The sequence below is a fragment of the Carassius gibelio genome, chromosome B15, assembly GCF_023724105.1.
Source record: "Carassius gibelio isolate Cgi1373 ecotype wild population from Czech Republic chromosome B15, carGib1.2-hapl.c, whole genome shotgun sequence".
NCBI classification, from domain to species: Eukaryota; Metazoa; Chordata; class Actinopteri; order Cypriniformes; family Cyprinidae; genus Carassius; species Carassius gibelio.
In genome coordinates this window covers 23,681,163-23,702,803 of record NC_068410.1, presented here as the reverse complement: position 1 = coordinate 23,702,803, position 21,641 = coordinate 23,681,163, and the positions used below count along the sequence as shown (strand labels likewise).

Here is a 21,641-nt window from a genome sequence, read left to right as displayed (position 1 = left end):
ATTAAGGAATCATGAAAATAATGTGTACCGTGATTTCCACATAGTTTCAAAGCAGACAATGGTTAAAAAAAAGTTTCCTGAGCAGCAAATCAGTATATCAGAATGATTTCTGAAGGATCATGTGGCACTGAAGACTTGAGTAATCATGCTGAACATTCAGCTTTGCATAACAGGAACACATGACATAAAATGTATATTTGTATAAATGTACAGTATAATTTATATTCTTACTGTTTACTGATCAAATGATTGCTCTCTCTCTCTCTCTCTCTCTCTCTCTCTCTCTCTCTCTCTATATATATATATATATATATATATGTGTGTGTGTGTGTGTGTTTGTGTATATATACACACACACACACACACACACCACACACACACATATATATATATATATATATATATATATATATATATATATATATATATATATATGTGTAGTGATATGAAAGAATAATTTTTTTGGACAAGTTTTTAGCTTGCTATGGGGAAAAATACAGCATTTTTTAAAATGGTCTTTTAGCTTAAAATATGTTTTATTATTGTTTACATGAATGCTTTATTAATATTTTTATTTAAAAAAGGAATTGTGAATTCATTTTGTAATCAATGAAGTAAACATGGGAAAAAAACACCTTGAAATTACTTCTCTGTTTGTTATTTAAATGGCTTGTTCTTTTAAATGTAAGTATTGAATTTTAAGATATTTAATCTTACATGATTTGGTATAACTTATGGTAGCATTATGTTGAAAACATACTGTATCTCCAGGGCAAAATATTTGCTCAGGTAATACTGTGCCAAACTGAAGCTGCAAAACATTTTCCCTGTTTTCCCGATTCCCTGTTTGGTTGGGTATGCATTGTTTTGTTTCGGATTTGTAATAATTTGACTGGGTAACAGAAACTCAATTCGATTGTGTGCCTGAAAGCACAGACGCTGTTAGATGACACTAACAGTGCAACATGTTTAACACAATGTGTGGAAAGGCAAAACCAACCTGCTGCCTTTCAGACCAGGAACTTGCAGTGCAGAGAGCACATGCAAACTATAGCCATAGACTAGTGGTTTGTGGTTGTCTACAGACACAGAATCTGGAAAGTTTATGTTTCCGCTGCGTCATTTCACTTCATTGTAGGTGTGGTAAATGCTTTCTTCCATTGGCTGATATAATTGAGACCAAACCCCAAGTAAAACGGAAACTGGATTTGTAACGAAGCTGAGCCAGTGAAGAAACAAGTATCTCAGTAGCTGTATAGATCATTCAACACGAACAATATACAGCTAGAGAGCGGGATCGTTTGTCTCCAGCATCTGATCTGATGTCTGCTGGAGAAGCCAGTCTGGTTATATGGTAAGTTATTCAAATCTAATTCTGGTACGAGGCACCATGTGTCTGTTTCTTCATGTGAGTTTATGCATCTGATAAATAGTCTTTTTGATGTGCTCTGTGTGTATTTACTTCCTGGAGATACAGATGTGGGAACAATGTGCATGATGTTCGTGAGCAATGAAGGATTATTGAGGATTATTAAAAAAGAAGATTAAAGAAATAGACATCGTTCCGCCTGTATTTTATTGTCCATTAATGTAAATGAGTTTCCTTTTTCAGCACGTTAGCCGACCACAACCTGACTCACTTCCCTAAAGCACATATTCAGTGTTATCCACACCACCATTTGTACACAGTAAGATCCTGAGCATTGAATTAACACTGCTCGGAGCATATATGGTCCCACTCTAAAAGAGTGTTAAAGTAACACTGAATCAGTATTAAATTCATGAGATAAGTATGGGATTAAGCAAGTGCTGATTGAGTAATCGTGATGAACACCTGATGATAACAAGCAGAATCACTGAAGAAAAGATAAACACAAGAACCACGACTGACTTCTGCCGCAGCTTTAGATAAAATCAGCAGAAATAAAAGACAATAAATCTCTCAAGATCTCAGCAGAAGATCAAGCAGCATCACCATCTTAATTCATTAATAACCCGTTTCATTACTATAGCTGTGTTCATGGAATGCATTGCTACATTAAAAAATTATCCAGCTGCAATATCTTAGTATTTTCCTTTATTCTTTTTGTTTGATGTACGAATATCACTGTATTAATATTATCAGAATATTTTGTGACCATTACTGAGAATCACATGCTGATTCTTCATGTCTGTGTGTGCCAGAGTTGAAGCCTTTATATAATCCTAAAAGTGGTTTGTATTGTAATTTTTTCACGACATCATAGAGCTACGAATATATTTAACTTATGTATAATATTTATTTTTTGTCAAAATACAAATAGAAACTCAGGTGTGTGAAATGGTTATACAGTAAGTTATTAAATAAGCATCCTTGCAATCGTGTATAAGTAATTTATAAACACTATTGTAACAACCAAAGATAATCTTTTTTTGAAACATTATGTCAAGGGTCAAGAAGCACTTAAAGCAAACACTATTCGCCAAAACGGTAAGTTGAAAAAAATAAAAATCTAAACCTTAATTCTCAAGAAATAACTCCAGAATAAAAGTCTAATTTGTTAGTAATACATGGAGCTGGTGATGTTGTTTGTGGAGTTGTTTAATTATCTTCTGCTGAAATCTTGAGAGATTTCATGTATTTTATTTCAGTTGATTTCATCTAAGGCTGTGTCTGAAGTCAGTTGTAGTTCTTGTGTAGTTCTTTTCTTCAGTGATTCTGTTTGTTAGCAGCTGTTCATCACTAATGGTCAATCAGCACCTTTAACACTGCTGCAGTGTTACTGTAACACTCTTTTAGAGTGGGACCATATATGCTCCGAACAGTTTAACACTCAATAATTTACTGTGTAGAATATGGTAAACTGGAAAAAAAAAAAAAAAAAAAAAAAAAACTTGACTGTCAGCTACGTCTGCCAAATAAAACCTTTGAAATTAATAAAACATATTTATTTATTTAAATATAGTGCAAAGGACTTTAAATTAAATTTTCCTTTTTTTTCTTTTTTTTTCTTTTTTGCAGGAAAACAATGTTATTTTAAAGATATTTCCTTAATTGTACCATTGGAAGAAAAAAAAGGTAAAATGACAAATGGCTACTAACACACACACACACACACACACACACACACACACACACACACACACATATATATATATATATATATATATATATATATATATATATATATATATATATATATATATATATATATATATATATATTCTAAATATATATATATATTCAAAAAAAAAAACATTTAAACAAACAAACAAACAAAAAATGTTGTTTTACATGTATTTCCTGATTTATTAATAACAGACATTTTCATTGTAAAACATGAATCTCTACCAGTCAACCAGAAACAGCATGCATGAAACTATACTATATGTTACAGCTTCAGTAACTGCACAGTTACTGCTGTTGAATAAAACAACATGCAGCATAACATCAATCACTCCTGTTCTTCTGCTAGACTGAAGTGCAGGCTCTTTTCTTTACAACAGAAACCTCACAAACTCACAGAAACACTTTCAATCCCAACAGAGCACTAATAGATATCTGCATCTTCACTTATTACAAACCAGTTTGCCCTTATTTTTATTATATAAAAAGAATTAACAGGTTTAGATGTTGATGTTTTGCTAAAAATATAGTTTGATGTCACCATCATGGTGGTCAGTGTTTGCTTTTGTTGGGTTCATGACCCTTAAATTAGGTTCAGACTTTGGTTTTGTTAATTGTGTCATTGTGATATATATATATATATATATATATAAACAAAAAAATAATACTGATTTAAAATGTTAGAACATCATTTTGTCATAATACTGATACAATAACATTACATGATTATAGTAAATAATGTGAAACTAACTAAATCATGATAAGATTAGATAAGACTTTTAGCAGTAAATTATGTCACTATTATAACCACATTGTCATCACCATTTGAGTAACATTATTTACTCACAGATTTTCTTACTTTTACCATAACAAAGATACAGCAGAAACACACTGCTAATGCAAACGGAGAAAAACAGATGAAATCAAGGGTCAGGAGCCAAACTAAAGGAAACAATGACCACCATAACAGTGATAACTTTATGCTTAGACTTCATGCTTTTCAATAAAAACAGCACCATCTAAAACTCTGTTAATTCTCAATGAGAACTTTTGTAGGAAATAAATAAAGTAAACTGGATTGCAAGTGAAAATGATGAGATCTAGTGAGATCTGTTAGGGTTTATTGTTCTGTTGATGCCATTCTTCATTTACTTTTGTTTTTACCGTTTTAACCTGTTAGCATTCCAAAACCATGCATAAACTCCAAATCAAGAACAGCACGCAGTTAACTGATTAAATATGCCTCTTTTTTTGGCATTTAGGCACATTTCAAGGAATGGCTTTGTCATTTGACCATTTTTTTTTTAAAGTTGATGGCTTTTGGTCATAAAAATAATAGTTTTATTTTATTTATTTTTTTTATTTATTTTTTTTATTAATTTCAGTTAAACTTTATGGGTTTTTTTTGGCAGCCGCTTCTGCCAGTCATTTGATCTTTTTTTACGATTTTGTTTAGGCATGGCAGTTCTAGTTCCCAGCATGCTTTGCACAGGAAAAATTAATGTTGAAATTAAGGAATTTATTTGTTTTCATTGTGAAAGTGAAAGACCTGTTAGTGTTTATTGCTGTTATGCTTGACACAGTTTCTATAATGTTGACATAGTTACCATTGTATTTTTGTGGTTACTTTTAATTTTGGCTACCAGCCATTTAACTTTTTCTTTTTTACTGTTTAATTACAGGTTATTTCTGTAATAATAATAATAATAAAATACATTTGTATGTAATTTAAGAAAAAAAGTAGAAACTAAAAAATACAGTACTATTTCATATAAAAATGTGAATTACTGTAATGTATTGTTAATGTCATAATATTTAAAATAACAGCCAATTGTTAATTTACAGCTAATGTTGGTAATTTTACAGAGTTTAACAATTGAAAATAAAAAATAAAAAACCCATTAAAAAATCACTTATTGTCCATAAAATTTTGATATTTCTGTTTGTTTGTTTATTTGTTTGTTTGAAGTGTATTGGTAACACTTTACAATAAGGTCTTATTAGTTAATGCATTTACTAACATCAGTTAATAATTTGTAATACATAGTTAGACCACCAGTATTTATTCATTAAACATTAGTTATTCATTATACTTCAGTTAATGAAGAAACACCTATTCATTGTCAGTTCAAAGCATTAACAGATATAACTTTTGCTTTTAATAATGTATTTGTAAATAATAATAACAATAATAACAGATATAACTTTTAATTTTAATAAGGCATTTGTAAATATAATAATATCAATAATGCATTTAATTAAGATTAAGGTTTAAAAAGCTATGTTTTAGGATTTTAAGTTCTATGTCATTTGTAATGACTAATTTATTACTATGTAAATACTAATGTAGTTAACAAATGTTAATAATTATACCCTTATTTTAAAGTGTTACTAGCTTATCTATCCTGCTATCTAGAGAAAATATCTGAGATAATGTGATTGAATTGATGTTTTGATAGCAGTTGCTTGATGCACATTGTTGTCATCACATCTAAACCAGCTTCAGCATGTGCATACATTCATATAAACAGATCATATATTATTGTGAAATGTCACTAAAACAGGAAAAGGAGATAAAATCACTTAATATTTTTTTCATTTCTGTTTCTTTCCAGGATTGCTTAAAAACATTTTCTATTTGATGCTGATACGTGACATCCTTATGTGAGCAAACAGGAAAATGCATTCGCGTGCTTAAACAGGGGATTTACCACTTCCTCTACTGATACCTTTTACTTTCTGCTGAAGTGAAAGACGGAATTGTGTTCAGATCAGCTTCGCTTATTCTCGGTGGTCTGACAAGACTTAAAAGGTATAGTCACGGGAAGAAAAGGAGAAGTAAAACATACTTATTCGATAACATTGATTTTGTTTATTTATTAGAGGTTACACAGTCCATATCCAAAAATGGAGAGTTCGAACACCAGTATCTGTGTGATCAACGACAACATGGTGCCCTTCGCCACAATCTACATCCTCATCTTCCTGATTGGAATGGCTGCGAGCCTGGTGGCGCTGTGGGCCTTCATAACCAGCCGAAGTGCTAAAAAGTGCATTAATGTTTACCTCATCAATCTTCTGACGTCCGACTTCCTCCTCATGTTGGCATTACCTGTCAAGATTGCCAAAGACCTGGGCAATGATTCTCTGAGTTTGACAATCTTTCTCTGCCGAGTGAGTTCACCGCTCATCTACATCAACATGTACGCGTCTATCATCTTTCTAGCTTTTGTCAGCGTGCAGCGCTATCTCCAGATCACCCACAGCTCCAAACTGCTACGATTGCAGGAAGTGGGCTTTGCGGTGCTGATGTCTTCGGTGGTCTGGTTCCTCGTGCTCTTCATCAACGTGCCCAACATGGCCATCCCTATCAAAGAAAACGTTGAAGACAAAGTTGGCCTAACGTGTTCAGACTTAAAAGGTGATTTGGGCAAGCACTGGCATGCATTGTCTGTGTTTCTGGGCATGGCCATCTTCTTCAACTCCTCGGTAGCGGTGCTGGTGTCCAATGGCCTGGTCTTGAAGCGGCTCTGGGGTCGGCGTGAATCTGAACCTGAGGAACAGGCTAGTGCCCAACATGCCTTCATTAACATCGCATTGGTGACTTTGGCATACGTGGTGTGCTTTGTGCCGTACCATGTTGTGCGTATGCCGTACACGTTTACGCAAATAAAGGTCATCATAACCGAATGCACATTAAGGAAGAATCTGTTCCTGGCTAAAGAGTCGACCCTGCTTCTCGCCATCCTGCACCTGTGCTTCGATCCAGTGCTGTACTTTGTCATCTGCCGTGCATTCAGGCTTCAGATCACGAAGGCCTTCTCAAAGAGAGGAAGCGTTCCGACCACAGACACAGAGTGAAAATTCAACCGGAGGAGAGTTATGGACCAAGTAGTGCAAAATAATTTACTGAATGCCAATGTCATGTAAAGAAATACTTCAGAGTAGTAATGTAGGAAAAGCCAGAAGACTGAAGCCTGTGTAAAAAGAATCCACAAAGATCAATGCCCCAAAAAAACTAAACAAAAAACTGTGGCAGTACTTGTTGTAGAATTTTGGGGCAAAATACAATATGTACTGTATATATGTAAACATGACTATATCTAAAGAAGACGTACTGTACAATCATGCTCAGAGGTGTTAACTGTACAAAAAAGACCAAGAGCCAGGAGTCAGACTCCCATCATCCAAAGGACAACCGCACCTCAAACATGAAACTGAATATGTTTTAGTTTTAGTTATTTTTCATTCAGTGAGGAATTGTTTGTGTAAGTTGTGTTCCATATCCCAAAATCATATTCAATATCAATAATTATAACTTTTTCACAATTCACAAATATATATATTTCTTGCATTCCCACTTGCTCAAATAGTGAAAGAAAAACTCCACGATAGCTTTTTTTCAAGGAAAAGAAAATTGAGAGAGACTGATAACGACAGTCAGAAGCGAGAACTGCTTTTTGAACTTTAGAAATTCTGCTCCATTATCAGTTAAATGAATAAGTAACAAAAAAAAAAAAAACATGTGAATGTATTCCTATTACTCTGTACAAAGCTGTGGACGAGTGCTTAGTAAAATGAACTGCTGGCTGGCTCTGTGGGTGCCATCATCTGGTGAGGAGTGCCCTCTTACAGTCCATTATGGGTAATCTCTAGGCACTGAGCATCAGATGAACACTTGTTTTTGCAGTGCATTGTGGGATTTTATATTATGGTTTCAGACACCTCTATAAATGGTTGTCACAATATATAGTGTCCTATTTAAGGGTATGGTTATGTTTGTTTGTTTTTTTCAATAAATCATTGTTACCACATGTAATAATGTCTTATTCTTTTCCTGAGTCTCTCTTATCTCTGTGATTAATGACCTTTCGCATTGAAGAAGGTTATTTGCACTGATGCTCTGAGGCTGAGCCAAAACGGGCATGACTTTTATTTACTTGGGCTATTATTTCATATTAATATATTTAACTATTACACCACACATAATAAACTGTAACCCTATTAAATGCAGCCAAATATGTTGATATAATAACCGATCACATTAATGTCTGATCACTGGAGCAGAGACAGGACCAGTGAACGCTTGGCGTAACTCTATCCAGAGAAGACATTGGGATCCAGCTTTACTCGGCCAATATGTGCTATACAGAATCAGGAATCGTTTCATAGCATTCGGGTTTTTAGACTTTAAGAGGAAATCGACAACATCACAATGTCGTTTTCCATGTTGGGTTAGTTGATTACTGAGGGTGCGCTCTGTCAAACATGATGTCTAGCTGTCAAAAGAAAATGATCTTCTCTGTCGCTGGCGTGCTCAGCTTTGCTTGTGTTCTGGTCGTGGCGGCCGCGATGGGGACGCAGTTTTGGGTTCAAGCGGCGGTTCTGTGCAGGACGGGGGCGCAGATCGTCAACTCGTCCAGAGCAGAGCTGGAGAAGTTCATCGGACGGACGAACTACGGACTTTTCCACAGCCAGGGCATGAAACAGTGTGGTCTGGGAGAAAGAGCTTTTCATTTCTCTTGTGAGTACTTAATTATAGCTACCCGTTTAATTGCAGTTTTTGTTTTTCCCATGTATGAAACTATCCAAAATGGTGAGTTAACCCTAATTTGAAATAATCAGAAACTTTTTTTCTTCCTTTCTATTTGGAAAAGTGTGTGTGAAAAAAAAAAAAGTTTTATAGTTGTGACCGGTGTGATAATGTGTGTACTGAATTAAGATAGTCCTGCAGTGATAAAATGATTCAATATCTTAGCTATTTTAAACAGTTTAATCACATTATGCATAAAACCCCTTATATAACACTGATAGCAATACTGAGATGAAGACAGCAGCAAATACAAACATACAAAGTAAATCGTTACTTTTTAGTAAAATATATCAGAAAATATTTATATTAGTGCTACCAGTATTACCATATCAATATTGTACATTATTATTATTATTATTATTATTATTATTATTATTATTATTATTATTATTATTATTTTATTATTATTATTATTATTATTATTATTATTATTATTATTATTTTATCAGGAGTGCAAAGACATACAACATAGGGTGAACACAAAACACAAAAACAACATTGTACATTATTTGTTACATTTGAACTTTACATTTAGTACAATATTTTGTCATTGCTTTTTTTAACACCTGAAATTGGATTTATATTGTATACCTAAATTCACTGTGACCATATGGTGACCATTAACATGACCACACTGAAAACTGAATATATGTAAATTAATCTATTAATACTAGACACCTTAAAGATAGTGTGTACCAAAAATCCGTCATATCTTTGTTAACATACTGTATTACTAAACTTTCGTTTTGGAGCTTTGATGCAGCCATCATCTTCTCCAGGGGCAAACAGGAAATAAACTCCTCTGGTCATGTGACAATTTGCACTAACCATGTGAAGCTGCAGGTGGACAAATGACACCCTTAAAAAATATATTTATTTATTTATTTATTATTTGTTTTTAACACTTTAGGGGTAAAGAAGGTGTCCATTATAGGGAAAAAATACCGCATCCCTAAATGTACCATTTCTATACTTTTTATTTTTATTTTTCCAGTCAGTGAAAAATAAAAAATAAATAAACAGGTTTGTTATAACCTCAGGGTGAATAAAAAAAATGATGACAGAATCTTCATTTTTGGATGAACTGCGCCTTTAAGAAAATAACAGTACAAGTGTTTGAAAGCACACCAGGAATATAAATAGCTGTATTATTTAGACCACACAGAAATGCAATATAAGGAAAAGGTCATACTGTAGTACATGTGCATTTACAGCGCCTCTAAAAGTCTCTGGACACTGGAGCACTTAAATAGTAGATCTAACATTGTTGCATGACAATCAATAACAATCATAACAATTAACACATTTATTTTATTAAGGCATAAAACAATAGATAAGCTGTACAAAATGAAGAAAGTATTGTGATCTTTGTGGAACCTGTCAGTTAATGCACTGAGCACATGTGTGAACTTGAAGGGAAGTGACAAAGTTCACTGTAAAAATTTCTCAGAAAAGTCAAGTTAGTGATCGTTCCTTTGTAGGTGCAACATTTGCTTTGAGATTTCGTATCTAATGTAGTGACTATTTTTATATTGATACTAAATGTTATTATATGCCATAGTGCATGAGTCATATGGACTACTTTTATGATATTTTTTGTACTGCTATTTTGCATCTTTTACGAAGCCTTAAAAGCTTTTGTCCATGCTTGGAGAAGACCAACCATTATGTTAGTCAAAGTTTCTCCTTTGTGTTCTGTGAATAAACAAAGATACAGGTTTGGCACGACATGGTGAGTAAATTATGACAGAATTTTCAATTCAGTTTTGAGGCCACTGATGTGTAACAAACCTAGTTCAAAATGACCTTCACAAACACGTCTTATCTTTTTTCTACCTTTTTCATGCACAGCAAGTAAACCTCCTTCTGACTATAGATTTACCAGATCTAAAAGAGTCCTAGGGCTGTTTCAAGAGACACCTGATTCATTGCTCAGTTGACCAGATCTGAGTTTTTCAGTTTGGGAGGAACTCGTCTCATCGATGGGGTTTTGAATGGGGCTCACATTGATCTTATATGAAAGCTTCATAAACAATGATTCATTCTTTCCTAATGAGATCTGGAAAAGCCCCAGATATTTAGCAGAACAAAAGAATATTGTCATCGTAAATGTTTTTACTCAAAGGGAGATGCATGCAAATAATGGACAGATATAATCAGAGATTACTTTTAATGATTAAGATACATTTTCATACATACTGTCCTGAAATCTTATCCTCAGAATTATTCGGAGATAAGGGCCAAAGTCAAAATGAAACATACAGTAGTCACTCACAATAGCTTGAAGACATTTATGACTAATTAAAAACTGATTAAAAACACAGCTCCTACGTTAGGACTCAGACGATGGAGATCATGTTAAAAATCTCTGTATTCTGTGTAGCTTTCCCCGACCTGAAGGACGTGGGCCCAGCCAGTCTCCATGTGAGCGTGATCTTCTTCTGCACGGTGCTCATCGTCTTGTGATCCTCAGTGTCCTGTGCTTTCTTCTTTTACAATGCTTTCGGAAGCCCATATGAGACACTGCATGGAGCCCAGAGCCTTTACCTCTGGAACACGATCAGATGTAAGACTTTGGTCACACACACACACACACACACACACACACACACACACACACACACATGCACACACACACCCACACACACACACGCACACACACACACACACACGCACGCACACACACACACACACACACACACACACACACACGCACACACGCACACACACACACACACACACAGACACGTTTGGACACGGTCGCACCTGCTGTACCTAGAATACCATGAACAATAAACATAACAAAAAAAATAATAATAATTCCACTCAGAAATTTGTAGTACATTTTAGATATAATAATAGAAGTAACATTATATTGTGTCTTTGTCCTATTTACTACTTTGAAAATATTGTGTTCTTTATTACTACTATGATTAAACTCATCAAATTATCATCAAACCAATCAAAACTAAACGATTCTCAATAAGTACATTCTTTAAATCAACTCCATGAAGTTCAGTTTAGGATACTTTGTTAACAACATTAAAAAATTACCACATGTACATGCCAGATTTCCTTTACTACACTGTAAAAAATTATTATTATTATTATTATTATTATTATTATTAATTTTTTTTTTTTTTTTTTTTTTTTTTTTAAAGATGAATGTAAATTTAAAAAGAACAGCATTTATTCAAAACACTTATCTGGTAAAATTTCCTTATAAAAAACGTAAAATAAAATGAAACATTTTAAAATCTTACTTAATAAATACAAGATTTTGGGGGTTATTACAAGACAATACTGTTTCAGTCTCTCTACTTCAGTGTAATGTTTACTTCAGTATGATAATTGCTGTTTCTCTGTATTTACTAGCAATTTCTGAGTGAAAATGTATTTAAAGGAAAAAATATATATATTTTCAGTGTGTCCAGTCCAAATCATTCAATCAAGGCAGCCTGTTCTGTTTAGACAGGCTCTATTCTGAAGCACGGTAAAAACAAGCTTCTGCAATTGTTAATATCTTTCTGTTAGGAGTGAGAAAGAGATCTCAGCTATACTGAGACGAGAGAATTGGAGGATAAATAAGTAAAGTGATGGGAATGGATGTGCTTGGTGGACCTGGCCAGATTTGCTCTGCATGTCTAGTGTCAGGAGCCTTCGTTGTGTGTGTCTTCAGTCCAGTCCAAAGCTGAACACCACTGAGTCAGATATAAAGCAGAATAAAAATAATTAATAACAACAGCCAACTACCTATGTTTGTTAAATAGTGTAAAAAAATTAAAAATAAATAGATACATAACAACAACTACCTTTATTTATTTTTATTTTTAAGCGAAAGCATATCTGGGGAACCCTGTGGTTTTTCAAGTGTCCTTTCATTTTTATACTGATAAATACAGGGCAGTAAAAATTAAGTATTTACATTTTGAATAGTGGTACATTTGCCCTTAAAATAACTAACTGTAACCAGTACCTGTTTTTAATATATTTTATATATTTATATATATTTTAAATATATTTTTAATATGATTTATTCATGTGATCAATGCTGAATGTTCAGCATCTTTACAATGTGCCAGTTAGCTGCTCAAGAAACATTTCAGATTATTATTATTATCATGTTGTTAAAAAACAGCTGTGCTTTATTTTCTTCTTCTTGGAAACAATGATAGCTATCCAGATCTATATATATATATATATATATATATATATATATTAAAAATGTATTTCAGAATTTACTCACCTTGTGTTACCAAACCTGCTTGTTCACGCTCATGGAGCACAAAAGGAGATGTTTGGTAAAATATCTCTGCTTCTCTTTTGCATAAAGTGAAAGTGGATTTCTTTTTCAAAACTCCAAAAGGGCAATGATATACTATTAAGGTGTATCAAAAATGACAAGTCTCTTTCAGTCCAAGCAGCTTTTTGTTGGTCCGCTTGAAACTGTTGTGAAACCTGCATGGGGAAATCCTTCAGCTTCACACAGATAGTTTCTGATTGCATGGATTCCTCTCGAAATAGATGTATTTCACTCACAAACAATCACTAAACAGCGGTGCATGTGACTAGTACACCTTAAACGCAGCCAGCGAGTCTTATGAAGTCACACTTAAGCTTTCGTGAGAAACAGTTTGTCATTTTCAGAATGAAAACCTCTCAGTCCACGACAGCTCTCAAATCTTGAGTTCGAGTTTATTCAAGTCTCTGAGAATGCTTCTGTCCCACGAATGATTATGATGAACACAATATGACAGCTACACCAAAGGGCAAGACTTTCAGTGAGTAATGACTTCTGTGCTATTGCTCACTGCCTTCTTATGGGACTTTTTTGCCCTTTTGGAAACTGCATAAAAAAGGCAGACAGACTTTTATTTAGAGCTGTATTTGAAAGCCCTAAAAAGCTAAATGGATTTAAAGTGTCACTTATACTTCCCTAGATAAAATGCACTTTTAAATGGCAAGATAAAGGAAGCTGGTAAGGGATGTGGTAAAAACCTAAGTGTCAAGATCTCAGACAATGGTCGCTCTGAGGCTTTTCTTATTTCATGGGAATTGACAGTTCAATATGAGTCAACTCAAACCTAAATTATGTGAGAAAGTCAGGGCCCAGTGTTGTTTTGGAGACAATTGACTCACTGCATGGTCAAAAACATGAGAATAATGACAGGATCTCCTTCACAACAGTTTTTGTTTAGTATGCATTACATGTATGATTTTATTTATCATTCTATTTCCTGTCAGGTTTCTGCGCCTGCATGGTCCTCATCCTGTTCTCCTCGGAGGTGAAGCTGCACCACCTGACCGAGATCATCATTAACGAGGCCAGCTTCGTCTACAAGACGCGAAACAAGAGATACAACAAATCCTTCTGGCTCATCTTCCTCCTGCACGGCCTCAACATCTTGCTCATCCGCCTGGCAGGGATCCAGTTCCCCTTTCAGGAGGCCAAAGAGTCCGATGCGATCACAGGAGCGGCGGATCTCATGTACTGACCAGTCCTTTTGTTCCACTTCCTCCCCTGCACACGTCATCCTCCTGCAGCGACCGGCACTTCTCAAGAGGAGTCTTCCCAATACCAAACAACAGCTGAACACATCTGAGCCACTGACAGCATGTGTGGAGATGAACTTGGAGATGCTTGCGTGTCTTATCTCACAGCATGGAGGCATTCATTCTGTCAATCACTCAGACAATTAATGCTCATACCCTAAAGTAAATAAACTCTAGCTATAGACATATAAATAATAATAATAAATGACAAAAACACAAATTTACTAAAAAAAATCTAAAATATTAACAAAAACTATAAAAGTATATTATTGATAGTAAAATAAGACTGATTCTGAGATACGGTCTAGCATCATTTGTTGACGGATGCCACGTGGTTTGATACTTTCTTATCTAATGCAATGCGTTCATCCATTTTATGTTTTTTTTTTTGGCTTATTATGGCCACTGTATTTTATTACAAATTATGTTTTATATATGCCTAGATGTTTAAATAAAACATGCATGTAAATACATAAGAAATTCTAAATATAATAAAAATGATGTTGTATCTAATTTCATCATTTAGGCAAATGCATGCAACTATAACCATACCAGACAGATAAAACAATTGATATTGATTTATCACTTATTTGATTTAATGTTCTCATTAACTTTTCCACCTTTAACTGATTTTGTATAATTTTATTGTATTTGCACATTTCATCAATTCTTCTTATGTGTCTCCTGTGTGTTTAGACACTCACATAATGCCAATGTGCATTTATTCATAATATAATGTGATTTTAAATAAATCAGTGTTTGGTATGAAAACACTGAAATGTTCTCAGATGCTCTTTTCAAGCTGAGAATTAAATGAAAGTGGATTAATTATAATAATTAAAAATGAGAATGAAAGGGGTCAAAAATACAAAAAAAAATATACAAAAAAATCACAATTATGTATCCATTCTGACACTCTGTTCTTCATGATTTTCACGATGCAGCTTTTCTGGTCACTATAAATTCTGTGACTTTACTCAGTATAAAATCATATGAACTATTCTAATGTCACTTTCTTTAAAATGCATTGCTTTTTATGAACAGACAAAATTGTACAGTATGGTACAAACTTTATACATGTATGCACATTTGCTTTATAAATATACCTGGGTGGTTTTATGCATCCAGGAACAATGCTGTGAAAGAAGAGAAAAGCAGCTCTCATCACTCAAGACATCATGAAAGAGCACTGCTTTGTTAGCACAGCATTCAGAGAAACAAAAAAGAAACCAAGTACTCCATCTGCTGCCAGGAAACTGGCTCTGTGTCATGTGTCTGTCTGCCTCCTGAACAGAAAGTGTCTGGTATATGAGCCATGTCTTGGTGACCTGGTTTACTCTGAGGTTTCAACTTTTGACAGAGATAAAGGACTTTATCCTGAACCGCAGTCTGACACTCATCTCTAAAGACAAGATAACGTATGGTTTTTCTTTTTGGGGTTGTGTGACTCAGATTTAGGTTGACTCAATTAAAAAGTGATTCAGAGACTGTAAAAAAATTAATAAACTGTAAATTAAATATATTTGAAATAAAGCAATACAGAATTAACAGCTCAGCTTTCTACTCAAAGTTATACATTTTTTGCTGTCTTGAAGCAAACTCTTATAAATACGTAATATGTTGCCTTACAAATATTCCAGGGTTTCAGAATCAGTATCACTATTGTCCCTTTATTTATTTTTTTATAAAAAAAAAAAAAAATCATTTGCTATTATATTTCACGAGAAAGCTAAAACATGACCCGTCTTTATTTCCGGTGCACAGAACCCAACAGGAACATACAGTCATGTTTTTCTCAGTTTCTGGTTAACCTGAAAGTGTGTTTATCATATGTCAGCATTTGCATTTTTAGATTTTTATCATATTTGATATGCATCATTTTGTATGCATTCCAAATGCAAATGCATGTGCTTGTGGTTTTTGCTATTGCAATTTGTAGTACAGCTTATGTTGAAAACCTTGCCAAGCAGAAGACACATCAGTGTCAACAATGCATCAGTAGATAGAGCTGTAACCAAAGAGCAAGTGAAGGACTTTGTAAAGACTAAGCTTTGTGAATTTCTACATTTTATTTACATTTTCGGTAAAGCAGGAGGGGAAAAATCAAGTTGCTTAAAACATTTCTTACGGATAAAAATTCTAGTTCTGTTAATTCCGTAACTATATAATAACTATATAAGGAATGCTATTACTTGCACATTACTTAAATTTTAATAGTTACAGCTAACAACAGAACCCAAACTATTAAATTCAATTGTTAACAATTAAATTATTTTTAACTGGATATTAAAGAATTATCAATTGTTAATTTTATATTACTTATGTATTGACATTTTATATAATATATTTATTTTATAAATATATCAATATACTACTATTAATGAAAATAAACTTTCATTTAAAAGGTTATTTATAGCACCTTTAAAGGGGGGGTGAAATACTATTTCATGCATACTGAGTTTTTTACACTGTTAAAGAGTTGGATTCACATGCTAAACATGGACAAAGTTTCAAAAATTAAGTTGTACGTTTGAAGGAGTATTTTTGTTCCAAAAAAACCTCTTCTGGTTTGTCACAAGTTTCGGAAAGTTTTTTTCGAGTATGGCTCTGTGTGACGTTAGATGGAGCGGAATTTCCTTATATGGGTCCTAAGTGCGCGCTCTTCTGCCGGAAGAGCGCGCGCTCCCGTATAGCAGAGCAGAGAGAGGCTGAGCACAGCCTGATCAGAGCGAGAGCATCGCGAAAAGTCAGAAAAGAAGTGTGTTTTTGGTTGCCAGGGCAAGACAACCCTGCACAGATTACCAAAAGAGAAACAGCATTAAGGGACCAGTAGATGGAGTTTATTTTTACAGAGCATCAACGGAGTTGTGCAAGTGTTTTTGTTTGTTCCCTGCATTTCGGATTGCACATCGTTTATTTCTTAAGGATAATGCAGTCCCAACGGAAAAGGGTCACGATTGTGTGTTGGAACCACATGCGGTGAGTAAAACTGCTTCGAATATCTCTGTGTTGTTAACTTAGCTATCAGCCCGTAAGCACATCAAGTAAACAACATGCGATGTTGTCATCAAACTGCACTTTCCACATGTACAGCTTAAAAAAAAAAAAAAAAAAGACGACATAAAGTGGAACTTAGTCATATTCAAAAACCGCTAAGCAAATATATACAGTTTCAGTACATACCACATAGCATTCCGCCTTTCTTTGCTGATGCTGCTCTTGTTAAATTTCAGCCTCTGGATCTGTGTCACAGCTTCCACATGCTCTCAACTCAAAAGCCTACTGGCGCTCGTGATTCTTTAGCTCCGCCCACACGTCACGCCTCTAGGCGCTCGTGTTTTTCCGTGAAAAATCGGTACAGACTATCTTTCTCTTATAAATATAATAAAAATAAAGACTTTTTGGAGTTATGAAGGATGCAGTACTCCTCTGTAGGTACTCAAGATTAACAGGATATTGAGTGAAAACGAGCATTTCACCCCCCCTTTAAGGTTCTATATAGCACTTTTAAAGCATTGTTCTTCATGGAACCCTATAAACAGGGTTCTATTTAGCACCAAAAAGGGTTCTGCTATTGTTACAATGAACCCTTTCTGGTGCTGTTTAAAGCCATTTATCTTAAGAGTGTAGGCTTACTGTATCAATCCACTAATGTGCACAATAATCATAATTATTAATACTAGCATTGATAATAATTGGATAAGTGGATAAAAATTGGACAGTGGATGAGTATTAATAATGAATGCTTCAAGATGGTGCCACACATGGCAGCCACAGTGCTTCACTCTCCAGTTGTTTTAGTGTTTTTGTTAGTTTTTCGTTATTCAGACACGATCAGTTTCACCAGGGATGAACTGCTGAACATTCAGAGGAACACACCACAAAATCTCCTAACGTTTTTTGATTCAGGACACACAGACAGGAAGCAAGCCGGTGCACTCATGAAGCTCAGAAAGCACAGATTTCGAACACCATTGCCTAGCATCCATCTGGCAAATCTCTGCTCTCTACCAAACAATACCGACTAAATACTTTTGCTCTCCCGGGAAAATAAGAATTTCTCACTCTCTGCTGCTCTGTGTTCCATGCAAACCTGGCTGAATGACGCCATACCGGACAGCGCACAACATCTGATGAGCTTTCAGCTGTTCAGAGTGGACTGCGACAAAGTAATAATGGGGAAATCGTGTGGTGGTGAGAACAGCTTTTAAATCAATGAGTGGTGGTGTACAGATGTAACTGTGCTAAAGAAGATTTACTGTCCTGATCTAGAAGAGCTCTTCATTAACTCTAAACCGTACTACCTGCCTCAGGAGTTTCACTCATTCATTCTCGTGAGTATTTATATTCCTCCACAAGTGCATGTGAGTCTGGCTTTGGTAGAACTCACTGATCAGATTAGGTCTTAAAGCCATCATAAACTAAGACACCATCCCTCAAAACTGAGGCGAAACAACAACTTGTCGAAGAACTGAATGAGTTTTATTGTAGATTCAAAAACCCCCACACCTATTCAGATCAGTGAGGACGATGTGCGCCAGGTCTTCAGGAAGAACAAAAGAAGAAAGGCACCAAACCCAGACGGTGTTACACCAGCCTGTCAGAAAACCTGTGCTGACCAGCTGGCCCCCATCTTATCACAGATCTTCAACAGATCTCTGGATTTGTGTGAAGACCCTTCCTGCTTCAAACGCTCCACCATCATCCCCGTTCCCAAGAAACCCATGATAACAGGACTTAACGACTACAGACCTGTGGCTCTAACGTCTGTCGTCATGAAATGGCTCAAAACAATACAAAACCTTGAAACCTCCACATGGGACTGCGCTTTATCCTGCAACATCTGGACAAAACATGGACTTATGTGAGGATCCTGTTTGCGTACTTTAGTTCGGCTTTCAACACCATAATCCCAACAGCCTTCCAGACAAAAAACTGACCCAGCTATCTGTTCCTAGCTCTGTCAGTGGATCACCAGCTTTCTGTCAGATACAGCTAGTGAGACTGGGGAAATTCATGTCAAACAGCCGCTCCACCAACACTGGTGCCCCTCAGGGATGTGTTCTCTCCCCTCTGCTCTTCTCCCTGTACACCAACAACTGTATCTCTAAAGACCCCTCTGTCAAGCTCCTGAAGTTCGCAGAAGACACTACAGTCGTCGGTCTTATCCAGTATGGTGAAGAGTCTTCTTACAGACAAGATGTTGAGCAGCTGGCTGTCTGGAGCAGTCTTAACAACCTGGAGCTGAACATGTAGAGATGATCAAAACAGTAGAGATGATTGCGGACTGATTCCACTGATTGTGGAAAAAAAAAAAACCTGCACTCTCCCCAATCACCATTATAAGACTTTTTCTTAGGTTGTACTTCCTTCTGCAGCTGAGGAAGTTTAACCTGCCACAGTAGCTGATGAAACCATTCTACTCAGCTGTCATTGAGTCTGTCCTGTGTACTTCAATAACTGTCTGGTTCGGTTGAGGTACAAAATCAGACATTGGAAGACTACAGAGAACGGTTCGGACTGCTGAAAGGATTATTGGTGCTCCTCTGCCCATCCTTCAACAACTGTATACATCCAGAGTGAGGAAAAGGGCTCAAAACCACTCTGGATCCCTCATATCCAAGTTATCCCCTTTATGAATTTTCACCATCTGGCTGGCGCTACAGAATTCTCTGTGTACTGGAAGCTTATGTCACTAAAACAAATTCCTTGTATGCGCAAGCATACTTGGCAATAAATCTTTTTTGCTGATTCTGATTCTGATTCTAATAACGCACTCACACATGACATGCTCTCATGTTCAAAAAACGCAATGCTCAAAGAAATTGTATGCCTGAACACGCCCTGTCTGCACGCAGCCTAAGTAACAAGGTGCTTGTCTCACTTCTATATTGTTTTGTTTTGTGTTCCTGGGGGAGCTGTGAGACTCTTTCACCAGTAATCCTGCGGAACACGAGGCAGGAAAGTTGGGACTCGAACTCAATTTTCAAATTGAATAAATGGAGAGAGATAACTCTCGCGGGTACGCACGCTTGCATGCAGGGCCGGGGCGTGTCTATAGGCGAACTAGGAAGCCGCCTAGGGTGGCAGCTCAGCCAGGGCGGCAAGAGAGAAGGCGAGGGAGAGAAATATTAATTTATTTGTTTGTTTCACATTAGGTTACAATTATCGCACTTATATCAAAAGATTTTTTTTTGTATAAATAAAATTAAAAAAATGTTTACATTTCGAATAATGTAATAATAGCGCCCTATTAGTCTATATGCATGCAAAATACTTTAATGTATTTTGGTATTTTGGGCAGACGCCTGGTTGCTGGATCAATCCACTGGATGCGCTTAAATTCATCTGTGAAAAAGGGATGGAATCCATTTTTCCAAATGTTTTTGTAGCATTGAGAGTGCTTCTCACTCTCCCCGTCACTGTGATCTCTGGAGAACGCAGTTTGTCAAAGCTTAAACTGATAAAAAAATTATCTCAGAAGTACAAGTTAAAGTCGAGGATGCAATCAAAGCCTTTGCCAATGTGAAAGCCCGACATGCACACTTCTGAAATGTGTGTATAAGTAAAAAAAAATAAAAAAAATAAAAAATCGAAACCTCCAGTTTTGTGAGCTAAAAAGTTGTTTGCATATGTTTAGTTTTATTCTGTACACTATCTATTAGCCTATAAAACATAAATTATATGCAGCTGTTGCATTGTGTACCTTTTTTACCTTTTTGCAGAATGAAAAACTCTGAAAACAAGCTTGCACGCTTTTATTTTTGTGTAATTTCATAGATAAAATATATATATTTTTTTTACATGCATCTTAAGGATCCCAAATTGTGAATGTGAGGTGGGGGCGGCATAATCGTGCCTCTGCCTAGAGCGCCATTTGAGCTTGCGCTGACCCTGCTTGCATGCACGCTGTCTGCTGTCTTCTTCTGCCCAGCAACCCTTCATATTTGCTGAGCTGTTTTTACCTTTCAGGTTGGAAATGACATAGGGCTATGTTAAAGTAAGTCTTAGTAGTTTTTATTTATTGATTTATTTTTGGATTGCTAAATGTTTTCCATTTCTAATTTAGACATACCCAGGTTGCATTCGCAAGCGCTGTGGTTTCTAGAGAAAGTAAAATTGGACTTAATGTCATAATTTATTTCCTTTCACATCGTTCCCAGTGGGTATGATTCATGAATCTATATTTCTATAGTTCAATATTTTAGTTCAGTATTTTAGTTTGTTAATGTGCTTTTTAAAAAGTAGCATTTTAGGGGGGATTCTATGATATTTTATGGTCTCTTGAAAAAGACACTTGAATTTTTTTTATTATTATTATTATTATCTGAATTTTTTTTTATTATTTTTGAAAATGCACAAAAATACTATTTACATTTTTTATATGAA

The 21,641-nt window shown here is 35.2% G+C and overlaps 1 protein-coding gene and 1 pseudogene across 2 annotated transcripts; both read left to right on the top strand.

Annotated features, from left to right (window-relative positions):
- The first annotated feature begins 987 nt into the window (after positions 1-987).
- Positions 988-7,911, top strand: LOC127973110 (G-protein coupled receptor 171-like). 2 transcript variants are annotated; one of them, XM_052577175.1, is made up of 3 exons: positions 988-1,354; positions 5,722-5,918; positions 5,990-7,911. In XM_052577175.1, the coding sequence occupies exon 3, from the start codon at positions 6,014-6,016 to the stop codon at positions 6,965-6,967; it is 954 nt and encodes a 317-aa protein (XP_052433135.1). In that variant the 5' UTR covers positions 988-1,354; positions 5,722-5,918; positions 5,990-6,013; the 3' UTR covers positions 6,968-7,911. The 2 variants fall into 2 exon arrangements, with proteins under 2 accessions (XP_052433135.1, XP_052433134.1); XM_052577174.1 differs by adding an exon at positions 3,002-3,058 and having other exon boundaries at positions 991-1,354; positions 5,722-7,911.
- Positions 7,912-8,374: 463 nt separating this feature from the next.
- Positions 8,375-14,822, top strand: LOC127973118 (clarin-1-like; annotated as a pseudogene).
- The last annotated feature ends 6,819 nt before the right edge of the window (positions 14,823-21,641 follow it).

Excerpts from the sequence above, each read along its gene's own strand:
- LOC127973110 (XM_052577175.1), top strand. The coding sequence starts at position 6,014 with ATGGAGAGTTCGAACACCAGTATCTGTGTGATCAACGACAACATGGTG.